This window comes from Etheostoma cragini, chromosome 2 (genome assembly GCF_013103735.1).
Source record: "Etheostoma cragini isolate CJK2018 chromosome 2, CSU_Ecrag_1.0, whole genome shotgun sequence".
In the NCBI taxonomy this organism is placed as follows: Eukaryota; Metazoa; Chordata; class Actinopteri; order Perciformes; family Percidae; genus Etheostoma; species Etheostoma cragini.
In genome coordinates, this window is record NC_048408.1 from 25824999 (window position 1) to 25835035 (window position 10037).

At 40.2% G+C, this 10037-nt stretch overlaps 2 protein-coding genes and 1 long non-coding RNA gene across 5 annotated transcripts in view; all 3 read left to right on the top strand.

Annotated features, from left to right (window-relative positions):
* LOC117956547 (zinc finger protein 271-like) overlaps positions 1-3124 on the top strand; it is an 8412-nt gene extending 5288 nt beyond the window's left edge. For all 3 annotated transcript variants that reach the window (XM_034891650.1, XM_034891667.1, XM_034891657.1), the window contains exons 4-6: positions 151-334; positions 450-578; positions 2217-3124. In XM_034891650.1, the coding sequence (XP_034747541.1) occupies positions 151-334; positions 450-578; positions 2217-2911 (1008 nt within the window). In that variant the 3' untranslated portion in view covers positions 2912-3124. The remainder of the gene's footprint in view (positions 1-150; positions 335-449; positions 579-2216) is intronic.
* Positions 3125-3157: 33 nt separating this feature from the next.
* LOC117956615 lies at positions 3158-4755 on the top strand. Its single transcript, XR_004659322.1, has 2 exons — positions 3158-4091; positions 4604-4755. It is a non-coding gene; the product is annotated as an uncharacterized LOC117956615 (long non-coding RNA).
* A 1215-nt stretch (positions 4756-5970) lies between these two features.
* The window catches only part of si:ch73-12o23.1 (lysosomal alpha-glucosidase), a 15155-nt gene continuing 11088 nt past the window's right edge, over positions 5971-10037 (top strand). Inside the window, exons 1-5 of the mRNA XM_034897316.1 lie at positions 5971-6172; positions 7167-7293; positions 7862-8437; positions 9407-9552; positions 9728-9893. Of these exons, the coding sequence (XP_034753207.1) occupies positions 7198-7293; positions 7862-8437; positions 9407-9552; positions 9728-9893 (984 nt within the window). The 5' untranslated portion in view covers positions 5971-6172; positions 7167-7197. The remainder of the gene's footprint in view (positions 6173-7166; positions 7294-7861; positions 8438-9406; positions 9553-9727; positions 9894-10037) is intronic.

The following is a 10037-nucleotide window of genomic DNA, read 5'->3' on the forward strand; positions in this document are numbered from 1 at the left end:
TTGGAAAATGGCTGCAATGAAACAAAGAGTGAAAAATTTAAAGGGGTCTGAATACTTTCCGTACCCACTGTATGTCTTTACAACCTCCTAACACCATTGTTGCCTCCATGTGTTCTTATTAAACTCTTCTTTTTTTAATTCTTTTAATAGGTGTCTGACAGTCAGAGTTTTCCCAGTGCAGTCGAGCCCCATTCCTCAGAGGATCATAGCTGTGATGAAGCAGCTCAGTGTGAAAATAACCCCCGCGACCCAGAAGAGCAACCAGAGGACGTCACTTCTAGTCCTCATGTGAATGTAATAGTTAAAGAGGAGGAAGAAGAGAAACCCTTGTGTGGTTCGTAATCAGAACATTCCAAATTTACCTTTTATATATTAAATTGAGCGTGAATGCCTTTAATGATGATTTTGACATTTTCAGGGGTTGTTTTACTTGTGTTTTCCCCCACTAGAAGATGCTCCAGACCAGGTGTCTGGTAGTGAGGATTGCACCAATCAGGAGGAAACTGAAGAGCAGCGACAGGAAAGTAACACAGAAATAAGGATAACAGTAAAGGAGGAAGAAGAGGAACTTGTGAACAGTAAGGAAATTAATTTACGGGAGTACATAAATCACTCAACACATCAAAGATAATGCTCACCACTGTTACTATCTTTACTACAGTCTTACCGGGACCTTGTGTCGCTGAACGTCTCTCTTTTAACCATTTTTTTCTGCTGTGCTGAGTCTACAGCCACAGTAATTTGGGTAAATCTGAAAACAATGTTTGTGTGTCCACACTAGTTTTTTTTAGGTAGTTTTTTTTCTTCCAAAGGTTTCTGTCCACACCAAGGTTATAATTTTTATGTTAATTGTTAATTGTTAAACCATAGACCTGTTTTATACCGTCTTTGCCGTAGACATACATATAGTTTCTGACTGGAAATCCAATATTTCCAACATTGCATGTGAAATCGAGGAAAATGACGGTACCAAAAGTTGGAAGAAAGTGGCAGAGTCCTATTTGAGTATGACTGTGTCTGATAAAAGCAAGTGCCTCGCAGTTGGAAGGTGGTAAAGTATGTGAGCAATTTATTAAAGGGAAAGATACCACAAATTTGAAAGTAGCCTACATTTGAGAAACAAATACAAGGAGGCTAACCTAGTTAACCATAACAAGTAAAGGAGAAAGCCAAGCCCCCTTTCCCCAACGCTACCAAGCCACGGCTGAGAGACATGTTGCCGCGACGTCTAGTTACATTTTGTGAGAGGTGCAGCGTGAGAGAGAGTGACAACCGTCATTGACATTATCATCACCTGTAGCTTAATTCTTAATTCTATTAGTTGAAATTTAAATCTTGGCCTTTGTCTGGTTATGTGCTCTTTAAAAGCTGCCTGTGTTTGCCTTACAAAGAAAGGTTGTTAGTTTCCAAGAGAAATAACCACCACTCTCTATTTGGATATTTGAAATGATAGAAAGTGGACTGTGTCTTTTGGTAGTTCACTCCAACTTAATTTTTGGTGTCTCTGACTGACTGGTTTGAAAATGATAACCCTGCAGCCTGGTTAGTGGAGACTTTGTGTTACTGTTACTTCCTCAAATGTAATAGGCTGTACAGAATGCCCTGTGATTAATTACAACCCTAATTTAACAATTAGAAAATATTTGATTCCTTTAGGGACTAATTACCAAACTGTGTAACATTGCTTATCTTTGTGGAATGCTCCCAAAATGAAAAGCCAGCATTTGGTACTTTCTTGAACTTCACTTCAAGAATGGTGATGTCCTTCATAAATGTCCCAAATTATGTTTTTTATGATGTGTTTATGATACTTTTTATGTTATATTATTTGCTGCCATGTATGGTTGTTGATGTTCTATTGGTATTCTTTCAGGCTCTTTGTGCAAAGCAAATTCCCTTAGGGGCAATAAAGGTTTTTATTATTCAGACATTCATTGACATTTTTACCTTTGTCTAGTGTCGACCTATGCCTTGAATCGGACACTTAGTTGACAAAAATCAACTTGCATGCACTTTGCACCTTGACTGAACAAAAGTGCTTACACAGCACACAGATGAGTTGAAACCTGATCATCGGATCTTTTGTTTTTATTGCCTTTCAATCTCTTATCATGTTGGATTCCACAGTGAGCCGTGTCTTAACAAGCAAAACGTGTTAATATATGTTGTTTGTCTGCTATATAGCAAGTTTCAATTTTTCATTTATGTCCCCACAGCGTCTGGAGAGGATCCTGATCATGTCTCTGGCAGTGATAAAGACAGCGCTCCAGCCTCACCAGGACAGGAAGAGTGTAACAATCTGACAAAGAGCTCTTACTGCTGCGGCCTCTGTGGGAGAGACTGTCACAAGATGTCGGCGCTTCAGATTCACATGCGAATTCATTCGGGTGAGAAACCTTTCCAGTGCAGTCTGTGTGGAAAGCAGTTCACCCAGAAAGGTCAGCTCAAGGGTCACCAGAAGGTCCACACGGGAGAGAAACCGTTTTCCTGCCCGGACTGTGGGAAGTGCTTCGCCCACTCCGGCGCCATGAACAGACACCGGCTCACACACACAGGGGAGAGGCCCTACCACTGCTCTGTGTGCGACCGGAGCTTTAACCAGTCCGGCCGATTGAGGGAACATGAGAAGATCCACTTTGGGGAGAAGTTTGACTGTCCTGAATGTGAAAAGAGTTTTACCCGAGCTTCGAGCCTCAAAAACCATTTCAGGCTTCACACGGGAGAGAGGCCGTATGCCTGCGACACCTGCGGACGAGGCTTCAGCCGCTCACAAAGCCTAAGGCTCCACAAACGGAAACATGAGCAGATGCACACTGAGGAGGAGTCTGGCTTCAGTGCAAAGAACGACGATTCATCACAGAGTGACGATAACTCTCCGATTAATATGTGTATAGCAGACAAAAATGACTGAAAATGTATTTATTTGAACTACAGAGATACGTACCAGTAGTAGTATGATAGAACGAAGATTTTAGGCAGTAAAACAGGAACTGAAAACGTTCAGGGAACTGTCATTAAAACCATGTGGTGGTTCACATAAAAGTATTTAAGCTAAAATATTTAACTCCCTGAAATTAATAAACGGACAAGCGTGAGGCGATGTTCAGCAACTAACACCACTTTGAAATAGAGGCCCAATCCCAAATTCCGGACTCACAGGAAGGGTGCGAGTGTTTGAGACACACTGACTGAGCCCTTTCAGTGAGTCTGCATCCATGCAGACTTCACCAAATGGAATTGTCCACACAACGTTTACCGCAGAGACCAGAGGGAAATCTGGAAATTTGAAAGGTAAACAACAGCACGACACACGACCACGGAATGGAACGGACGTGTTGTCCAGCTTGTATAACAAGAGTTTGAACAAATTTTGAATCAGGCAGCTGTCTCCTTTGCTTGGGCCGTGTGCAAAGCAACATACTTAAAATGAAAATGCCCAAACCGGCAAGTGTCGGCAACATCTTTGTTGTTAAACGTCGCCAAGGTAACGTGATCTCGTGAAGTGCTGTCCCAATCTCATTTATCTGAGCCCATGTGCCCTCACACACTCACTCACTTAGCACCTGAGATCAGTTAAGTCTGTGAGTCTTTAGTCCAGGGCTCACTTTGGGATTTGGCCAAAATGACCAGACGTATTTACTACAAACACAACTTTCGTAACATCTTGGAAATTGTTCGGATGATAGATTTTAGGGCTCATATTTACTCTTTGATGACTCTTACCTAAGTTAGTTGCAACAAAATATCACACTCACATTTAGAGTATTTACTGTAGTGCAAAGGACTTATTTAAGGTCTGTGATTTCACATTTTTTCATGCAGTATTTGTCATTCAAACTAATCGTGTATGTGAACATTGGAAGAAGAGTAATTGTTTTTGTATCTGACGTTACAATGGCCGATAATCCGTCTACGAATCAGGTGAAACTGGAATTCATTTTTTGGCTCTGAAATATTTTAGCTGGTAATGATCATGATAGTCATCATGGTCTTTTGCCAAAAACCATTTGCCCAACTGTTGATTCTCTGTTTGATTTATTCAACAACTAAATCATGAATCAGGTTCACCTGGTTTAAGAAAACTCTTAAAGGTCCCATGACATGGTGCTCTTTGGATGCTTTTATATAGACCTTAGTGGTCCCCTAATACCATATCTGAAGTCTCTTTCCCAAAATCAGCTTTGATCCAGATTTACAGCCACTAGAGCAGGTCCCACAATGAGCTTTCCTTAGGATGTGCCATTTCTGAGTCTGTAGCTTTTGAGGAGGGGAGAGTGGGGGTAAGGTGGGGGTCGGGTGTGTGGCCTGACCAACTGCCACTTTGCTCGTTTGAAAGCTATGATGTCTCTCTCTCATGGGTGGGTCAAATTTTCTGGGCAGGCAAAGCAGAGAAAGAGGTAGTAACCTTGCCCCTTACGACCTCATAAGGAGCATGATTCCTGATTGGCCCGTCTGAGCTTTCATTTTCTCAAAGGCAGAGCAGGATAGCCTGGGCTTGGTTTACACCTGTCGCCGTATCTATCCACTGGGGGACCGTAGGCAGGAAGGGGGAACTCATATTAACGTTAAAAAAAGTTTTTAATGCCATGGGACCTTTTGAAAGGCCAAGTAACTATTGTGAATAAAGGTCATCTTATAAGACTGATACAAAAGGCAATAATTTAAAGCCATGTAGAAGTTAAATTTTGCCCAGAGCTGCCTCTGTCTTATTGTATGGGACATGTTATACTGAAGAATAAAAGTAAAACTACTAAAGACTTTTCTGTTTGAGGATTTCTGACTCCTGACAGGAGTCTATGTACAAGAGGTACAAATACATGTCTCTAAAAGTCATGAATATGTGTCACAATGTTTTTTAAATTATTAAAAGGAATTGACTGTAGACACTGACCATAAAAGTTCTGGTTAGAAATCGAGCCACACTGTATTTTTAGTTCAAGTGAAGAGTAAAAAAAAGTTAGAAATATTCTCAATCAGTTTACTATGCATGACATGATGCATGTTCTTGATCAAGCAAGCACAGAAATCCTCTGTGAAATGAATTAACTTGTCTTGGGTTCACACAAAACCCTGTAAATGTTATTACATTATGATTTCCCATGCTGACTTAAACATGTGTGGAAAAGGAGTACAGGAGTAGGTGTTATTTTTTGCCAAAAGATACAGAAAAACATTAGGAAAAACAAACTTAGGTCACACAACATTGTACACATAACAGCGTCCAGGTCCAGGATTATGTAGAGTGTAATTTTCTAAGCTATATAAGAGAATTAAAACCCATGTGTTAGCAAATCAATATAATTTATTGAACCTGTGTTAAATTTGACTGATAAATGTTCTCAGAAATTTAATAAAAAGACACGATTTATTTATATTTCATGCAATTATACTATTTTATACTACTGGTCATGTATTCTCATTTCTATCTGATAAAGAACTGTTACCATTTAAAGTTTATTTATAGGGAGTCTGCTCACTCGGATATAGACCTTTTTCACGTGTTTCACATGTTGACAGGTGTATTCAAAAACCATTAATGATGGCTGCATTCCACTTAGGAGAGGCCCTGGTGTTGTGCATGCTGACCAACTGAAATAGCTCAATGGGACACTTGATGGAATTCAGCCATCGTTAAGGTTATCAATTTCAGCTGTGCTTTTCCTACTATGAAAAGTCAAAAATGCTTTTGAAAAAGGTCCGTTATTCAGAACGTGAAATCCTCTCTCGTTGACCCTGCAGCACACACGTAGACTGTCCAATAACAGGTTTTACACAACCCAAGCTGCTCCTGTAGGCAGCACTGCCGGTAGTAAAACACACCTGACCCCTTTAATAAAAATAAATAAATAAAACATGATCAATCCAAAATTAATAGTATTTAAGTAGCATAACGTTGTTGACACAAGCACTTTACATGACATTTGAAGTTTAGTTAACAGTTAGAGAATTTGGCATAAGAGGTTGTTGGACGCTCTTAAAACGGAAGTTCACGAAATTACGAGGTGTTTTGAACACTACATGAAGATAAACAGACGCACACTATGCAGACAGTTGAGGATATCAACGTTACGGAGGATTTAGCTAGCTAACGAAACATTGTTTTAAAGGGAAAGCTGCTCTGTATGCTGTATGCTGTATTTGTGTGTGTCTGTAAGACTCAAATGCTATCTAGGTAAGTGATGCTTAATGTTAACGTCCTTGTGAGCTCACGTTAGCTCGTGTTAGCTAAAGTTACATTGATGTTAAAGTTAGCTAACGCTAATAAACGTTGCTACAATAACGTACCCCTAGGGCGACAGGTTTCTCTTAACTATAATGTGTTGTCAGATAAATGGGCAATCTAATTAGTGGTCATATGGCTCGTGTGAACTTTGACATTCACACGCAGGGCTAGCTACGACCCAAGGCTCTTTGGACAAAATGCGCAACACGTCATATCAGTGTGGGCCTTAAATACCTCACCATTACATAATAAATCTAGCTATTGCACATATATACGTTTAATATGTCCTTAACGTCAAAATGTTTAGTGGTCTCTTTTAATTCAATACTGTACTTGAATCCCTACCTTTTGTAGAAATGTCCATCATGGCAGTGGTGGATGTGAAAGTGATAAAATAAGTAGTGATACAACAGTGTAGAAATACTTTTACAGGCTAAAGTCCTGCATTCAAAAGCTTGCTTAAGTAAGAAATCAAAGGTAATGGTCCATTTCAGAATAATATTGCATTATTTGATTATAATTGTTGCTGGATTGCTTCTTTTTTCTATACATATACTCCTGAGTAACTTGTGATATTACACTAAGGGATCCATCACGTTTTATTGTTATCCAAAATAGTACATCATAATTTACTTGTTGATGTAACTAAAGCTGTTAAATAAATGTAGTGGAGAACAAGTATAAAGTAGGAGAACATGCAGAAACTCAAGTATTTATTTACATCCCACCACTGCTTTATAGTCCAAATCATTTTTGTGTTATGCACCTCTTCTGCTTTCTGTTTCATCATTATTTTGTATACGGTTGAAATAAAACCATCAGTCAGTCATTTTCACTTCACGCATGCACACTTCTCCTAAAAACTACAAAACAGAAGTGAGATGAGATTTGTCATCTAGCTGAACTTTGTTCTGTTGTCTCTGTGCCTCTCTCATGCGTTCAGCCACTCACTTTGACAGTCACACGCTATCAGGATGGTGTCTTACAAGCGGCTGAACCCTGAAGATGTTCAGTTTTCCGGTGCACTTTTGTCAGAAGAACCTCGTCCTCCTGCCCATGAAGAACTTTCTGTGAGTTCTCCTTTGTATTTGTTTACTGCTTCCTCTGCCTCAAAACCTTTGCATTAAGTTTAAAAAGTCTATTTCTGTCAATTCAAATCAATGCTGCAGAGTCTTCATACTCGTTCTTTTGGCCCTTTTTGGGGGGATATTTTGGAATATATAATAGTCTAATTAGTTTATTGTAAAATGAGTAGTCATTTTCTGGTTCCATATTTTCAATGAGTAAGAATTTGTTTCTTTTTTTACTGATGTGATAGGGAACTAAATGTGTCCTGGTTTTAGACTTATGGTTGAACAAAACAAGACATTTAAAAGACATCCCTCTGAGTTTAAGGAAATTATGAATGACATTTAATTTAATAATCAAAAAAGTAAGCAGATCTTAGGTTGTTTTTAAGGTGCCTGGTTGTTTTCGGATTTTTTTTGTAACTTGTTTTCTATGTTTTTATTCTATAGCATTCTGTTATTTATGCCTGTCTAGTCCCTTCATATGTTTACAGTATAAAGGGACTATTCTGATTCCTCTTGATTCCTTTTCTGAGTGTGATCTTTATTTGATTCCTTGTTGTATTTTAAGGTTCGGGAGCCAGAGGAAGCCTCCTTGCTTCCACGTACGCCGTCATGCTCCGTCACCACAGGCCTTCTGGTGATTGGCTGCCTGCTGCTGCTCCTCTGTGGATGCTGGCTACTGGGCGCCATGTTCTGGCTGCACCGACCGTCCAACCAACAGCCACACAAACTACCTTCACCGGCTGGTGCACAAACACCAGACTCTCAAATAGACATAGGCGTAAACAACACTGCAGCCGCTTCCCGCCGCGAGGCTTGCAGTTTAATCCCTGAGGCGTGGAGGTTCGACTGCTACCCTGAAAGAGGGGTGGTTGTGACCCGAGAGTTGTGTGAGGCAAGGAGCTGTTGCTTCATCCCTGCATCCTCTCCCTCCTCCTCTGCCACCCGCCCATCAGGGAGAAATGGCATCCCTTGGTGTTTCTATCCACAGGATTTCCCTTCCTACACGCTTGTGTCAATAAACGACACATCGCTGGGGCAGAAGGGTACACTTGTAAGGGAGGTGAAGACCTACTACCCAGCAGATATCCTCACTTTAGAGGTGGAGATACGTCATGAGACAGACACACGGCTACGTGTCAGGGTGAGTGTGTGAGATTCATATTCAGTCATATATATATTAAGTCACACTGCATGTAGTTTCTGGTTTTGAACAAGAACATTACTCTGTATCTGTGAGGACTTAACATAATAAATCATTTAGAGCATTTAAAGCAACTTGAGAGAACATTTTGTACTTTTTTTTTTTTTAAATAATGTTTCCATGGTTCATAAACTCGTAACAGAGCAAACAGCACTTCTGCATTCTCTTAGTTGTTCTCTACTGGCTATAACCGCTCTATGCACGTTTACTAGATTGGGTAGCGGATCTGTAGTTCCAATGAGACATAATGGGACAATTCTGCTTCCAACCTGTAGGGGGACCAAAGCGGGAAAAGTTCCCTAGTGTTGCTTTGAGGACGTACATGTAATCATACCAATGAAATATAAAAAAAAATCCCATCAAAGGCATGTTAGAGAGGAGTAGGAATATTTAGTGATGTGGCTAAAAAGCTCCGACGTCATTGCCATACTAGTCTGGATCAACGGATGTACATTGCTGGGATAAAGCCTGACATGTTTTGCATGGGCCCCATTGCTGCATCTGGGGCCTAGCACCGCCCAAGACGGTTGTGATTGGTTTAAAAAAATACAAATAAGCCAGAGCGTTTTTTCCCGTGTACCAGAATAGTCAAGCCAGATAAAACTGTTGCTGTGGACATAGGTCTAGCAATGCAAGGCTATTGCCATACTAGCACACGTTTTAGTTTTTTTTCTTATTGGAGTTTATGAAAAAAACGTAAGAGAAATCTCATCGACTAAATAGTCATGTAAGCAAACAACTAATATATTGGCTAATAAGATATGTGCCAATCCTCAATGATTAAACCTAGGTGTGTGTGTGTGAATCAGTCATGGACTGTTACAGGTCAGTCAATATAGTTTTTATTACATACCGCTGTAAATTCTCTGGTCTGTAATTTAATTGTTTTTCTCATGTTTCTCAATCTAGATCACTGACCCGTCTAATTCACGGTTTGAGGTTCCAATCTCTGTTCCCGCCGCCACCAAGAAGGCCAAAAGTCCAATCTACACTATAGAGTTATCAAAGCAGCCATTTGGTCTTATTGTGAAGAGGAGCTCTACAGGAGCAGTGCTGTAAGTCTCACTTGGATAGGCTATATTAGTTCAGGTGAAGGAAGGATTAAAGTCATAACTGAACATACATTGTATACTACAAACTCTTCAAGCTCATTCTATTGTGAAAATAACTTGAAACTGTAAATTATAATTAACAATGTAAAACTGTCTCCTTTCAATGTTTTCCTGCTAGTCTGAACACCACAGTGGCTCCTCTCTTCTATGCGGATCAGTTTCTCCAGCTCTCCACCTCCCTGCAGAGTCAGTTCATTTACGGCCTGGGTGAGCACCGCTCCACCTTTCTGCATGATGTGCACTGGAACACACTCACCATGTGGGCCAGAGATGTGCCTCCAATGGTATGGAAATTCCTGCATTTGTCATTGTTCTCTTTATAGTTACATTTTAGCCACAGACACAGATAATGACGTTCGTTACGTAGGTAACGTCAGATTATATGAGTATAGGCGTAGCCCTCTAAGGGCTACGCTATTGGGTTTATC